This window comes from Phacochoerus africanus, chromosome 10, assembly GCF_016906955.1.
Source record: "Phacochoerus africanus isolate WHEZ1 chromosome 10, ROS_Pafr_v1, whole genome shotgun sequence".
Lineage (NCBI taxonomy): Eukaryota > Metazoa > Chordata > Mammalia > Artiodactyla > Suidae > Phacochoerus > Phacochoerus africanus.
Genome location: NC_062553.1, coordinates 69,518,091 through 69,534,236, shown reverse-complemented (window position 1 = coordinate 69,534,236; position 16,146 = coordinate 69,518,091). Strand labels below are relative to the sequence as shown.

The 16,146-nt window shown below is 39.9% G+C and overlaps 1 protein-coding gene across 4 annotated transcripts in view; it reads right to left on the bottom strand.

Moving 5' to 3' along the window:
* Positions 1-12,265: 12,265 nt before the first annotated feature.
* ALB (albumin) overlaps positions 12,266-16,146 on the bottom strand; it is a 130,735-nt gene continuing 126,854 nt past the window's right edge. For all 4 annotated transcript variants that reach the window (XM_047798996.1, XM_047798999.1, XM_047798997.1 and 1 more), the window contains 3 exons: positions 15,042-15,174; positions 14,340-14,405; positions 12,266-12,433 (listed from right to left, as the gene is read on the bottom strand). In XM_047798996.1, coding sequence (XP_047654952.1) covers positions 14,364-14,405; positions 15,042-15,174 — 175 coding nt within the window. In that variant the 3' untranslated portion in view covers positions 12,266-12,433; positions 14,340-14,363. The remainder of the gene's footprint in view (positions 12,434-14,339; positions 14,406-15,041; positions 15,175-16,146) is intronic.

Here is a 16,146-nt window from a genome sequence, read left to right as displayed (position 1 = left end):
GCCAGGCCCTGGCCATCTTGTTTGACCAACTCAATGAAGACATTGAAGAATGTACTGCTTGATTATTGAATAATTTAGCTCAAAAATCCTTTCCCTCTGATCTGTGCCAGGGTCAATTTTTAAGTGTTTAGTACATGGTCTATGGCTTAACAGAAAATATAGAACACAAATTCTGATAAGATCAAGTTCTATATTAGTTTTATTTGTTGCAAAAAAATTTTGTGTGTGCGTCAAACTGAGAAGCGGGTGAGATGCACTATTTGTTTAGCAATTCAAGATGCTTATGTTACTACTAAATAAAGGGCACTTAAAAAGCCACCTGAATTCAGGGGTGGGGCATTTGTACCTTTCCTCTCTAAGGGCTTCTGTATCTTGGGTACATACTAAAATCACGGAGGAAATTCCAAAATTCCCAATGCCTGGAATGCACCCAAGACCAATTAAATCAGAATCTGTGGATGTGGGACTTAGGCATCCATATTTTCTAAAATACGGATGCTTCACTACGCTCAAGTTAAGATTACAAAACCAAATGAACTACATTAGACCATGAATAAATAGGGTACATTCATAAAACGGAGTAATCTGAAGTCATCGAAGAAAATTTTGTCAAAGAATACTAATGATACAGAAATGGGCTTGTAATATATCTCTAAGTGGAAAACAGAAAAAAATATATGTACAGACTGATACTGCTTTTTAACCTCCCTTATCTCTTCACCACCATCCACAAAAAAGTGCAGTATAAAAGACAGGAATACTAGACCCCAAAGTTTCAACACTGGGGTTCTCTAAAAGGTAGGATTATAAGTGAATTTCTCTCTTTTGCTCTCTCTTTCTATCAAAATTCATTCAGTGAAAACAGAACAGATAATTTTAAAAAATAAAATTTTAGAAAGTGGGTATATAAAAATGCTTCAAGTTCCCAGAGCAAACATTTTGACTGAAGTTAATCAATGCCTTTTTATATAAATTTCTAGCACTTCTAGGAGATATAAAAACATCTTTGGAGTTCCCACTGTGGCACAGCAGAAATGAATCTGACTAGTATCCATGGTTCAATCCCTGGCCTTGCTCAGTGGATTAAGGATTTGGCGTTGCCATGAGCTGTGGTGAGGGTCGCAGACACGGCTCAGATACGGTGTTGCTGTGGCTGCTGTAGCTCCGTTTTGACCCCTAAACCTGGGAACTTCCATATGCTGTGGGTGTGGCCCTAAAAAGACACAAAAAAAATTTATTATGACATGAACAGCTTCTTCATTGCTAGCCAAGTAAAATTCCCATTCACTTGGTAGTTTTTGTTCTTGTCTGGCTACATGTGGCCACTCTAGGTTTTGTCTCCTCAGGAGCACGTTAACAAAGACAGACCTCCCTCTTGCTCCCCAGTGACAGGCCTTGCTCCCGTCTACCCATCGGGGTATAAATGGGGCCCCACTCTTCTACCATCCCTGCAGAGGGCTCTTTACTCAAATACACAAAATCAAAAGCATTTGTTAAGAATTGAACCCATTTGATGGAGCTAACTATGTACAGTTTGGCTGGGCATGAACCAACTATCCTGAAGGCTTTCATACTGCTTGGTCCATCTCCATCATCAACACTGAAGAACATTTGCTGAATGAATGAAGAAGGTATTTGTTCAAAGACAGGAATTAAAGGGAGACGAAGAGGTTACATTATAGAAAACCGGATTTTAGAAACTCTGAGATTTTTGTAACTTTACAAACCATATTTCAAGCGGTTTGTAAAATCTGCAAGGCTGGGAAATACAACCCCACATGTATATATAATACACATCATGACATATATACACATCATGACAAATGACATGTGCACATTAACCATCACTTTGTCGGCTACCAATTCACCAGGAGGCTGATGAGACTCGACCAATACCAGCCTTACTGTCAGTCAGGTCCTAGCTGGATCTTTTGTCCGATATTGCACTGGTTTTGTGTCATCCTTTAATCTCTCTCCAGATTCTCTCTCACTGAGCAGAGCTCTGCCATTCCCTGCCATATAATCAGAAGGGCAGTACAGTGTTGGCTTGTGGACCAAGTTTGAATTTTTTGCTGTACCACTTATTAGCTACAGAACTTTGGTGAGGTTTAGTTTCTCTAAGCTTCCTTTTCATCATATAAACAATGAGGAGAGTGGTCGAATTCTTTTATGATTCAAAAAAATAATGAGTATAAATGACTCAGAATAGGACCTTGCACAGTGTAGCACTTAAGAGATGGGAGTTTGATTTATTCATTCCATGAAAAAATGAAAATGGCATACCTCCCTTGATGAGAACAATCAGCAACAAGAAACAGGCAGCACCCCTGCTCTCACTGAATTTACCAAAAAACAGGAGAGACAGACAATTATTATTAGCAACCACAACATGCATGATGGATGCAGTGAGGTGGAGAGAAAAGGAGCAGCTGACATCTTTGGAGGGGGTCAGGGAAGGCTTCCTGGAGAAAGCAACCTCTTAGCAGGGACCAGTAGAAAAACTAGAGGTGGGCCAAATAAAGAGGGAGGGAAGAGTGCTCCAGGCGGATGTAGAGAACAGTGGAAAGGGCAAACATGGCATATTTAAGGAACTGGAAGAAATACAATTTCAATGAAATACCAAGTTTAAAGATGAGGGCACTTACTCTGTAAAAGGAATTTCTAGCAAATTGGACAGGGTCACATCTCAAAGACTTTTATCAAGCAAATGGAGACCATAAAAGGCAGTTAATAAAAATCACAATTGTGTTGGGAAACCATCTCTTCATAATGAAAGGAGACAAGATTGTCGCAAGGAGACCAGTTAGGAAGATTTTACAATAACATGGCCCCATAAGTGGCCTGGATGAGCCTAATGCTAATGGAAAATGAGAGTTGTGGCTGCAGGTAAGTGTTTACAAATGAGATAAAAATCAAAAGGACTTACTCATCTCGTGCGTGTTAGGTTTTGTACATATTGAAGCTTAAGACAGAGTGGCCAGTTTACTCTGGGTTATGCCTGTTAACTTAGAGTAATTATTAAGCAGCACTCTCTGGCTTGCAGGTCGAAGTATCTGTAAGACCTCTGCTAGAGAATTTGAGGGGCAGTGGAGTAGGACTTCTTAACCTCCTGAAAAAGATCGAGACTCGAGACAGATTTGTGAATCATCAGCCTTTAGCTGGATATTATAGCTCCGGGATGGGAGGAGAAAAAGAGATTGTCGTGAAAAGAGGTACCCTAAGAAATTTCCAGTAATGAAATAAAAGTCATGCGGATGTCACATACAGCATGGTAACTGCAGTTAGAAATACTGTATTATATATTTTAAAGTCACTAAGAGAGTAGATCTTAAAAGTGATCACAAGAAAAAACACAGTTGTAATTACGTGTGGCGACGTGTTAGCTAGACTTGCTGTGGTGACTATTCAACATCACATACATATATAGAATCATGACATTGTATACCTGAAACTAATATAATGTTATATGTCAATTACACCTCAATTAAAAAAGAAAGCACTATAAAAATGTTTAAAAAAAAAAGATGACATTTAAGGGACACCAAATTTGAAGAGACAAGCAATAAAGAGGCGCCATGAACCTGAGTTTGTCTGCTAACTACAACACTTCACGTATATGTGTCATTGCACAAAGTGTCATCCAAAGAACACAGCTGATATCAAATGTGGTTTCCATTGCTCTAATTCTGATTCTGTTTACTTTTTAAAAAAATCTATGAGGCTGCTCAGAAACAGCATAGCATAGTAAGCTGGATTTATATTCGGCAGATGCTAGCTTTGGCTGTAACAATTATTAGCTGTATGACTTTGGGTAAATAATTTTATTCTTTCTGATGTATTTCAAGTGTCTGAAACCTAACGGACAGGCTTAAAAGATAATTATTATCATGATTCGTGTTGTAATTTTTTTCTGGCCATGCCTACAGCATGCAGAAGTTTCTAGGCCAGAGATCAGACCCACACCACAGCAGTGACAATGCTAACCCTTAACACACTGAGCCACCAGGGAGCTCCCCAATAACATCTTTTTGATTGTTTTCTCATTCATTTCACCATATAGCACATCATTGGCAAGCTTAACGCAGTTTTTCTTAGATAGGTGATTCCTTGGATTCAAAGACTCATCCTCAAGACTCCTTCAGTGCCTAGTGCAATGTCACACCCAAAGCACAGTCTTTCTATGTAGAAATTGAGTAGCACCAGATCAGACTGTTGTCGTCAGGATGAATGCAGGAACTGTCCTCACTCACTCACTTGACATAAATGAATGATGCATCTCCTGTACCCTTCTCACCAGAGAGCATTACAGAAATGTTTACATTCATATTTTCCCTAATAGTCAGGGTCAGGAGGCACTGGGACAGAAATGAGAAAAGGACAATACCTAGGGTTTTGGTTAGGAGGCTTCTGAGTCTGGCTGTAAGCCATAAAGCTTAAAATAAACCCCACAGAGCAGATATTAGCAAATTCCAGCAGCATCAATGCTTTCAAAGTCCTCTGGCCCAATACAGTCTTCTTCTCCCTTAACATTTAATGACACTTAGCCCAAGGCTGATCCTACCTATGGAGAGCAACCAGAATTACCATGTCCACCTTCCCCAGATGTCTATGAATTCAGGACAAGGGAAGGGCTGCTTGTGCTTCTTGACACCTCTAGCTCTTACATCCTTGTGCCGCTAGGAACTTGAACTTTCTCTTAGCTGTGCGTTATCTTCTCTCCTACTCATGCTCTCTCTTCCTTCTCCCAAAACTTATGTTGAATACTCCCCAATCATTTTGTAAAGGTCCCTCGGTACAAGTTTGTATTAAGATCTTTTGGAGTTCCCTTCGTGGCGCAGTGGTTAACGAATCCGACTAGGAACCATGAGGTTGCGGGTTCGGTCCCTGCCCTTGCTCAGTGGGTTAACGATCCGGCGTTGCCGTGAGCTGTGGTGTAGGTTGCAGACGCGGCTCGGATCCCGTGTTGCCATGAACCTGAGTTCTTTTTTTTTTTTTTTTTTGTCTTTTTGCTATTTCTTGGGCCACTCCCGCGGCATATGGAGTTTCCCAGGCTAGGGATCCAATCAGAGCTGTAGCCACCGGCCTATGCCAGAGCCATAGCAACTTGGGATCCGAGCTGCGTCTGCAACCTACACCACAGCTCAGGGCAGTGCTGGATCCTTAACCCACTGAGCAAGGGCAGGGATCGAACCCGCAACCTCATGGTTCCTAGTCAGATTCGTTAACCACTGAGCCATGACGGGAACTCCCTGTATTAAGATCTTTGAAATCAGACATGAGAAGGCCTTTTCAGGTTGTAGCAACACCACCTGACTCCTGGTGTAGGTCCTGACCACCCTCCTCCTTTATTGGTTCCTCCTCCCTCCTCTTTTCTCACCTTTTCTCACCTACCCTGGCTTCTAAACGCTTCTTCCTGTTACTGTTTCCAGGCACAGAGAAAGCCGTCTTTCCCTTTGTGACATGTGAGCCTATTTAAATCATGCTCTGGACAATAGAAGCCACTTTTCATATTTGCTGGTCTCCAAAAGTATTTTGGAAAGAGAGAGGGGACTGGAGAGGGAGGAAGGGAGGAAGGAAGGAAAAAAGGAAGTGAGGGGGGAAGGAAGGAAACTATTCGCCTTCATCAAAAGGGATTTTGCTTCTTTTTGAAGGAAGAGGGTGCATTTTTCCTGGTCTTCCACACCAGGAACAAATGAGAGCGATCAGAGTCCAAAAAGGCAATCAATCTGCCTGCCAGATAGAAGTGCTTCAAGGTGGACAAGGTGAAGCAAAACGTCAATACAGGTCAAGGGGAGACATAGCAAAGGAAGTCAAGGGTTGATCAGAAACAATGTCACAAAAATCTATGTTCTGTTGACAGCATTTCTCCTATGAGGTGGCTGCTCCGGCTAGGCAAAGCATGGGTCCCTAAAACAGCAGCACTGGTGCACATATCCAAATAGATTATAAACTATTCGAGGGAAACAATTATACTTTGAGAGTACCTTCCAAAAGTCCTAGAACAAAAGAAGCACTTTCTAAATCCTTTTTGTAATGACATATGCTTTCTCATGTGAAGAAATACTTATGACACCTTTCTCCCCCACTGCTTTAGCCATGGCCAAGTATGAGAAATAAATAATAACAAAGGCATTCTCTGGCCTTATGCCATCATCAGCATAATGGCTGCATGTTCCCTTTCCTTAAGATTGAGAGATGGCTCATTGTCACAGGAGATTCAAAAAAATCTCCTACCTGGTCAGGGGGTTCACACACTCTTACAGACTGAATATCTACGTTCTTTCAAAATTCCTGTGTTGAAGCCTTGACACCCAGTGCAATGGTATTTGTAGATGAGGTCTTTGGTGGGTAATTAGGTTTAGGTGAGGTATGAGTGAGGGGCCCTCACGATGGGACTAGTGTCTTTCTAAGAAAAGACACCAGAGGGCGCGCTGGAGTTTGCAATTTCCATCTCTCTCTCCCTCCCCTTAGCTCCCTTTCTCTACCCACGCCCCCTCCCCCGCCCCACTGTGGATACAGTGACAAAGTGACCATCTGCCAGCTAGATAATGAGCACTCACATGAAAGGGAACCCTACCCAAAAAGATCTTGGACTTTCCATTCTCCAGAACTGTGAAATTAATTTCCGTTGTTTACACCACCCAGTCTATGGTATTTTGTTATGGCAACTAAAGCGGACTAAGACATACACAGCTGTAAATATGCATTCTTCTCACCTCTTCTCATGAGAAGTATGTAGAACAAAAAAAAACATAATTATTATCTATTGTTCTTAAGCCAATCACTCTGCTTCCTAGAACACAGACTACCTATTTCTAGGTAAGTCGTTTTTATTTAAAGAAATGTGGTTTGCTTTTGATGTCCCTAAAAAAGAAGAACATATGTACTCTCTAGAATTTCAAGGCAGGTAAGAAATTGGTGAGAGAATTGTGCTGTGGCCTCAAGATTTCTGTCATGGGAAAGGTAATAAAATGGATCAGAGCACATCTCCATTCCCATCCTCAATATCTCAGGATGTTTCTTGCATTGGATTGGCTTTGCCTCAAGCAATACACCTGTCGTCCACCCCATCACAAGGTGAGGGGGCAGCGCTCTCATCCAAGAATGTTCGGGCTGTAGAAGAAACAATCCTTCAGCACTGGGAAGAAGCAGTGGAGGTGTGGCCTGAAGAATATTGTTATGAGGTTCTACTTTTTTCCCCCTTGTTTCAATTTTTTAAAAAAAGAAATCAAGGGAGCATCTTAGTTTGGGCACATATTCTCACCAGCCTCTGGAGCTGACTCTGCACTCCCCTCCCTTACAGCCTCTGCCCTAGTGCCCTAGTGCCCTAGTGCCCTAGTGCCAAGCCCAGTGACATGGGCTGAGCTTATCTGACTCTCGAGGGTATCTGTCTACCTTGTTGATTCCTCTTCCATCACAGGAAGATGTTTGTGACTCCCATACTCAGCTGTGTGGCTTCTCAAATCCCCAACCGAATTATTCCATCTGAGGCGGGTGAGGATTCAGCCCACCCAAACAGCATAGACTTCCTCTATCTGTCACTTACAGCACCCCCAGCAGTCCTATTTATTCTCCAGTGATACTGCTCCTTAATTCAATTCTTCCCTTAAGAGTCTTAACCCCAGCTTTTTAAAGGAATCAGTTCCTCGGGTCCAGGGATCAACTGCCTAAATGAAAGAGTGAAGCAACTTGCTACAGATAGAACTGGGTAAGACCAGAGTGGAGATAGAGTTAAATGTATAAAAAGTGGGAGTTCCCGTCGTGGCTCAGTGGTTAATGAATCTGACTAGCATCCATGAGGATGCAGGTTCAATCCCTGGCCTTGTTCAGTGGGTTAAGGATCTGGCATTGCTGTGAGCTGTGGTGTAGGCTGGCAGCTACAGTTCCGATTTGACCCCTGGCCTAGGAACTTCCATATGCCACAAGGCCTTAAAAAGACAAAACAAACAAACAAACATAAAGTTTAAAAAGTGATCCGTTGGAGTTCCCATTGTGGTACAGCAGAAACAAATCTGACTAGGAACCGTGAGATTTCGGGTTTGATCCCTGGTCTTGCTCAGTGGGTTAAGCATCTGACATTGCTATGAGCTGTGGTATAGGTCACCAATGTAGCTCAGATCCTGCGTTGCTGTGGCTGTAGTGTAGGCTGGCAGCTGTAGCTCCAGTTAGACCCCTAGCCTGGGAACCTCCATATGCTGGGAATGCAACCCTAAAAAGCAAAAAAAAAAAAAAGGATCTGTTCATCTGTTCATCTGACACAGCATTTTTCAGAAATTGTCCAAGTGCTGCTCACAGTCTAGTGCTAAAGAAATTACACAAGGTTCACAGGAGTTAAATAAAATGGAAAAAATGGTTATTAATCCACATATATCAAGAATCATATGTAACATTTTATGAACATAAAAATTTTCATTAGTCAGCAAAAAATCTTACCATTCCCTAAAGGTAGATCTCAAAATGCAAAAGTGCTTTCTTTGTGCCATGCAACTATTCCCTGTGTTTATTCATCAATTACTCACATGAGAGAGAGAATTTGAAAAATCTGAGATCAGTTGGACTGAGGCAAAAGTGACACCATCATAGGGAACTTTACTAAGTCTATCAATTTTCAATATGCAGTTCTTATGTATTTTAATGTGAGGGAATTTTCATTATGTAACATTTTAGAAATAAAATGTGTCATTATTATTATCTTAAAGTGTAAGTTTCCATGATTCAAATTTATGTAAAGTTCAGTTTATTATATCTATTATTTTGGGAGCCAAGGAAATTGTTGAAGTCAGGACTCTGTGATTTGTAGTTTAGAATATTTGTAGCCCATAGCATAAATCAGCGTCTTTGTCTAATTTTTATTGAACATCCCTATATAGCAGGTTATGCTAAGTGCCAAGGGAGATGCATGGACTTCTAGTTCATGGTCCCTTCTTATGAGAAGCACTGTCTACGTGAAGAGAGAGACATGTAAATGAATTGATACCACTAAATGAACCTACACTCGGGCCTCAGAACCACATATGTTTAAATTCCAGCTCTGGGATTCATATTTCATGTTCATAAAATGGATGTAAAATCCACCATAATTACAATAAAATGTAAATGTGGTAATAAGTTCAAAGAGCAAATGGGGCATCATAGAAGGAAGTAACTAACTCTTCATGGAAATTTCCTCAAAGAAGATGCCCTTTGAGTTGAATTAAGCAGATAAAGAAGAGAAAGACAATCCAGGCAGAAGGAAAAAGCATGCATGAAAAAGCATGGCATGTTAATGAATGCATGTTAATGAATAGTATGAAGTTGAAACTCATTAGAGTATCAAAGGAAGGGTGATTAAAAAAAGGATTGAAAAGGTAGTGAGTCACTTCATGAAGTGGCTAAGAGGAACAAGGGAGTTAGGTGAGAAGAGAAAGCAGAGATGATGTGATTCATGTGTAATTCCCACGTATCAAACACATCAGTTATCAAACACCCGTCTCATCACACTTTCAGCTGCCTCATCATAAACTCATCTCTAAAATCTTAATGGTAGTAATAAAAATACCTGGACCCATGTTATCCAATTCCAGGAGGTACCCTTCGCATTTTATTCTACATTAACTATGTCCTCTGGATTTAGGACAGCATGGGCCTATGTGAAGTATCCTAATTTATCAATTAAGATTTAGAATCATGCGTAGAAAAGCAATACTTACATACTTCCTCATTGTCCAGTCAGTGAACATGAAGAGTCTTCCTAATGTCCAGGCACTGTATCTTCCTGTTCAAGTTCTGGTACCACTTTTTTGTTGGTACTATCTTCTTTATTGTCAAATGCATCTTCTTCTTGGCTAATTTTATTTTATATACAAGTTTCTTTTCTTTCTTTTTTTTTAAGAGATTGCACATGCTTTACATTCATAGATGTTTCCTATCTATTTTCCAAAACAGTTGTTCCAAAACAGCAGGGTAAGAGAATTCCACTTGCTTCCCACTCTCTCTGACCCACCGTATCGCTAAAAAAAAATGTTTAGCCATTATGGCACATGTGTCATGATAGTTCATTGTGGCTTTAATTTGCACCTCCCTACTGGCCTTTTCTTTTTCTTTTTTTTTTTTTCAAGAGTACTCTCTTTTTAATAGTATTTCCCCAATACAATTTTTTTTTTCTACCATATAGCATGGTGACTCAGTTACACATACATGTATAGATAATTTTTTCTCACAATAGACATAGTTCCTAGTGCTACACAGCAGGATCTCATTGCTAATCCATTCCAAAGGCAATAGTTTGCATCTATTAACCCCACGCTCCCTATCTACTCCACTCCCCCCCGGCTCCTGCTCCCCCTTGGCAACCACAAGTCTATTCCGATTTTCTTTTCTGTGAAAAGATTCATTTGTGCCTTATATTAGATTCCAGATATAAGTGATATCATATGGCATTTAAGAATACACTCTTTTTAAAAACTTTTTTTGGGGAGGTGCTCAATAATTTTTTTCACATTTAAAATTTTATTGAAGTATAGTTGATATGCAATGTTGTGCTAATTTCTGCTGTACAACAAAGTTATTCAGTTATACATGTACACACATCCATTCTCTTTCATGGCTACACTTCTTGCAGCTTCAGTTACTCATGTCAACCACAGTATGAAAATAGTAAATGGAAAATTCCAGAAATAAAACAATTCATAGGTTTTAAATTGCACACTGTCCTGAGTGGTGTGATGAGATCTCAGGCCATCCTGCTCTGTCCAGCACAGGACATGAATCATCTCTCAGTCCAGTGTATCCCACCTACTAGTCACTTCATAACCCTCTTAGTTATCAGGTTAATTGTCATGGCATCACAGTGCTTGTGTTCAAGTCACCCTTATTTTACTTAATAATGGCCCCAAAATGCAAGCGTAGTGATGCTGGCAATTCGGATCTGCCAGAGAGAAAAGTAAAGTGCTTCGTTCAAGTGAAAAAGCAAAAATTTTCCATTTAGTAAGGAAAGAAAAAGAACTGTATGCTGAGGCAGTTCCTGTCGTGGCCCAGTGGTTAACGAACCCAGCTAGCAACCATGACATTGCAGGTTCAATCCCTGTCCTCTCTCAGTGGGTGGGGGATCTGGTGTTGCTATGAGCTACGGTGTAGGTCATAGATGCAGCTTGGATCTGGCGTTGCTGTCTCTACTGTAGGCCGGTGGCTACAGCTCCAATTGGACCCCTAGCCTGGGAACCTCCATATGCCATGGATGCTGCCCTGAAAAGACAAAAGACCAAAAAAAAAAAAAAAAAAGAATTGTATGCTGAGGTTGATCTACAGTGAGGGTATATCTCTTTATCTGTGAAATTCTGAAGAAGGAAAAAGAAATCCATGCTAGTTTTGCTGTCATATGGCCGCCGTGTGTGTGATATGTGCTTAGTTTAGATGGAAAAGGCATTAAAATTGTACAATAAGGTATTTTGAGAGAGTGAGACCACATTAACATAACTTTTAGTACAGTATATTGTAACAATTGTTCTGTTTTATTAGTAGTTATTGTGAATCTCTTACTCTGCCTAATTTATAAATGAAAGTTTATCATAGGTAGGTATGTACAGGGAAAAACATGGTGTATATAAGATTGGCACATCTGTGGTTTCAGGCATCCACTGGGAGTCTTGAAATGTATCTCCTGTGGAGAAGGGGGGAAAACTGTATCCTTACAATCACCTCTGCCTTCTTGTTGCCACACGTTTATTCACTAAGTTCTAGTAGTGAGATTAAGCCACGTTTTATTTTTATTTTTTAGTCTTTTTGTCTTTTTAGGGCCTCTTCTGCTGCATATGATGGTTCCCAGGCCAAGGGTCAAATCGGAGCTACAGCTGCCGGCCTAGGCCAAAGCCACAGCAATGCCAGATATGAGCCAAGTTTGCAAACTATACCACTGCTCACAGCAACACTGGATCCTTAACCCACTGAGTGAGGCCAGGGATTGAACCCGAAACCTCATGGTTCCTAGTCAGATTCGTTTCCACTGTGCCATGAAGGGAACTCCATAAACCATGTTTTATGTGTCTCACCTATACCACAGGTTCTACTCTTTTATTCAGAATTATCATAATGTTAAAATATTACTTTGAATGTTCATAACCCACAACTCATGACAGTATTAATGTTTCTTTTATGCAATTAATCCAGAAGGAACTAGAAGTCCTCCATTGAAATAGGGAAAGAGAGAATAGTGGAATTTTCATAGAACCTACAAAATTATCAGGTTGACATCACATCTTCAAAAAAATAATAGTCATAGACAATTAAATTAGATTCTTTTCATTTTTTTATTAATTGTAGCACAGATAAAAGAAGCAAAATATTTTTTAAGGAATTTGTGTACTTTAGACAGGGTGTTGGTTTAAAACCAACAGAAAAGAAAAAGAGATGGATAAGTCTAGGTCTTCATTTCTCTTTCTCTTATTCTCAGGGTAGGCTGAAAAACAAAAGGATAAATATAATTACTGTTTATAAAATGCTGTGTGTTTTCTCAAATCTATTCAAATGAATGCCAAATTGCTTAGATTGTCTTTCTGTAATTTCCACCAGTGAAAACAATTTAAGGCTGTCCTAGACTCATGGCAGCTAAATTCTTCTGTTGGGCTATAAGGATTGTAAAGTCCTCTCTTTGACACCAGTGTCATTGAACTCCTCAGCCTTTTCCTCATCAACCCTCAGAGTCATTAACTTAACATCTACTTCTCACTAAGTTAATTACAAACAAAAAAGGTGTCTTCTCCAAGTTAGACCTCTAGGAAGAAAGTCTTGCCATTTAGGACTAAGACAAATCACATTTTGAAATGCCCAAATTTGCAGAGATCTGAAGTTGGTTCTTTGGCCGAATGCACAATTATAGGTGTTATCCTATGAGCAAAGAGCAAGGTTAAAACCTCACAGTGGAATAAACATCACAGTCAGTTTGAAAAATATGAAAATTATTCATGCTAAAAAATAGTTGGATGGAGTTCCCACTGTGGCATGAAGGGATTGGCGGTGTCTTGGGAAGGCCGGGATGCAGGTTCAATCCCCAGCCTGTCTGAGTGGGTTAAAAATCCAGCATTTCCACAGCTATGGCTTAGGCTGCGAATGACTGTAGCTCAGATCTCATCCCTGGCCCGGGAGCTCCATATGCTGTGGGGCGGCCAAAACATAATAAAATAAAATAAAATAAAATGTAGCTGGACAACTAGTTTCAAAAAAGGAAGTTCATCTTATTTTTTTAACTTCTCAAAAAACATTATAACCAAAATGGGTAAAACATGTTTATGTTCAAACATCTAAATTTCAAAGCCGATCTTTTGTCATAAGAAAAGAAGTTCTCAGGATTCCCGTCGTGGCGCAGTGGTTAACAAATCCAACTAGGAACCAAGAGGTTGCGGGTTCGGTCCCTGGCCTTGCTCAGTGGGTTAAAGGATCCGGCCCGTTGCCGTGAGCTGTGGTGTAGGTTGCAGACACAGCTCGGATCCCGTGTTGCTGTGGCTGTGGTGTAGGCTGGCGGCTGCAGCTCCGATTTGACCCCTAGCCTAGGAACCTCCATATGCCACAGGAGCAGCCTTAGATTTGGCAAAAAGACCGAAAAACAAACAAACAAAAAACCCAGCATGTCAACACATTGGAAACTGTAGCAAATTATTTACTTAGAGTAGAAGTTCACAGAAGGTTGAACTATCACATCCTCCAGTGAAATGAATTTGTTCTTGACCTATCTGGTTAACCATGTGAAATCAGTGATATTCAGTTGGGTTTTTACATGCAGAAATGCACTTGCATTTAGTCTAGCCTCTACCTAAAGTAACCCACTGTTGAGCCAGTGCTTAGTTAAATGACTCTCTTTTGCACCACATTGGTCACAAAGGACAGTGGTGAGCTCTCAAGCCCTGGTTTGAATTTTGCATCTTGGCCCCACCTCTCACTAGTTGAGTGGTCCTTGGGTAAATTATTTAGCCTAGGCCTTGTTCTGTGCCTTCTTTTTCTCATTTGAGAAATGGTTATGATGTGAGCCACAGGAGAAGTCTTCTCATTTGCAAAAGGAGAATAATAATGGTATTCAACTCAGGCAAATATTTTGAGAATTAAAGAAGTTAATATATATATAATGAGTTTAGAATAGTGACTGGCACTGGTCAGTCACTCTTTGCTATTTCAATAATAACTATTATAATTACTTTTTTTTCCCCTTTGGCTGTGTCTGCGGTCTGCAGAAGCTCCTAGGCCAGGGATCAAACCTGCCCCACAACAGTAATCAGAGCCACAGCAGCAAAAATGCTGGACCCTTAACTCGCTGAGCCACCAGGGAATTCCACAGCTACTTTTAAGAAAAAAAATATACAAAGTATAGTTACCTGAGATGCTTGTCATTGTGTTGTTTAGGCTAAGATCCCTTGAATTTCAGTAACAAATTTCGGACCCTAAATACAAAGAAATGACAGGTATGGAGAAAATATTAGCACAATTATTAGGATTTTAAAAAAGTAACATTTACTAAGTCATTGGTGATTACGAAGTAATTTTACATACATCACATCCTCTAATTCCTGTTTAGTACTAGACTCTCTAGAAGGAAGTTCACTGGTATCACTGCCCCCAAAGGAATAAAAAAATTACTGTCAAATCATAGGGATAAATGTTAAATGATTCAGACATTTAAATATAAACTTCCCCAGTCACCTGTAAAATCAAGCATTCCGATTCATCCAGATCACCAAGCAGCATTTTTCAAGAGAATGTTTAAATAAATTAATGTTTTGGTTTCATAACAAGATTTTGGGCCTTACAAATATTTCTATCTATATTTATAAACATCACAACTTTGGAAACAAAACAATTATTACAGACATTTAGTAATAAGTTACAGTGAAGCAGGATATTAAAACAAACAAAAGCAAGAGCTATCTCAGTCATTTTATAAGACAATGAAGAGTAAGATTCTCATTCCGCATGTACATAGTGTTTTTCAGATACATAAGCCACTAAGTCCTAGCTTGATCAAATGCAACAACAAAGGAAACTGGACCCATTAGAATGAAGACAAACAAATCCAGTACCTCCACAGCAAAGCAGGTCTCATGGTCAAGAGCGGCGCAGCACTTTTGTACAAAGCCTGCAAAGTTTTCCATGACAGTTCTCAGTTGTTCCTCTGTTGCGTGAGGCTTGTGTTTCAACAACTCAACAAGTGCACTGCATTGGAATGAAAACAAAAAACAAACAAAAACACAGAAAAAAAATTTACTCCCTAAAGGAAAACAGAGATAGTAAAATGATAGCAGCGCTGCTTAAGATTATAAGTCTTAGAGCTAGGCAACTCTGGGTTTGAGGCCCAGGCTTACCATTACAAGCTTAAATATTCTCATTTGCATCATGAGAAGAATAAAATCCACCTTCAAAGGGTTGGTGGAAGGATCAAATTAAGTAATCAATGTAAATTGCTGAACATTTGTGGTGTCAGAAAATCCCAACAAATTGTTCTCTAGTAAATCACTGGAAAAGATGATGTCATTGCAATTACACATTATTCAGATTTGAGGAGTTATGCTACATTGAATTTTATAGTTATTTAAGAACTGAAAATGATCCTTAAAAACTTATTTATCTTGGGCACCATTTAGAAAGTTTCTAACCTGAGAATCTTTATATTTGGCTTTTGAACTTGCCCATTCAAAATTGATAGCGGAGAGGCCATAGGAAATAAGACTGTCTAAATCTGTGGGAGCTGGTGGTCCTCTTCCATTGACATGTGCAGAGACAGTGGTGCTCAATAAAGGGTCATGTGGGCTATGATAGGGTTGCAATATTACTCTTAAGTCTATGGCCATGACTAGAAGCCACTAGAGATAATAGCAACTTTACGTTGCTAAATTTCATGCATTTGTGACCCCTTATGACAGCAATAGGCCTCAGAACTCACAGCCCTCCCTCTCCTAAATGTTTTTTTATCCAAGTTTCGTTTTCAAAAGTCAGATCTTGAAAATTTGCCTTGCCTGTAGGTTGCCATAGAAAAACTGAAAATAGCCATCCATGCCTAGAAATAAATTCCCCTATGATTTCTACTAGTTTGCTATCTGCAAAAATGTATCAGTTAATCGTTCAGCTTTTTCTACTGGGCCTAGCCTAAAATATTATTCTACTGCAGCCTTTATCCACAGGATTATT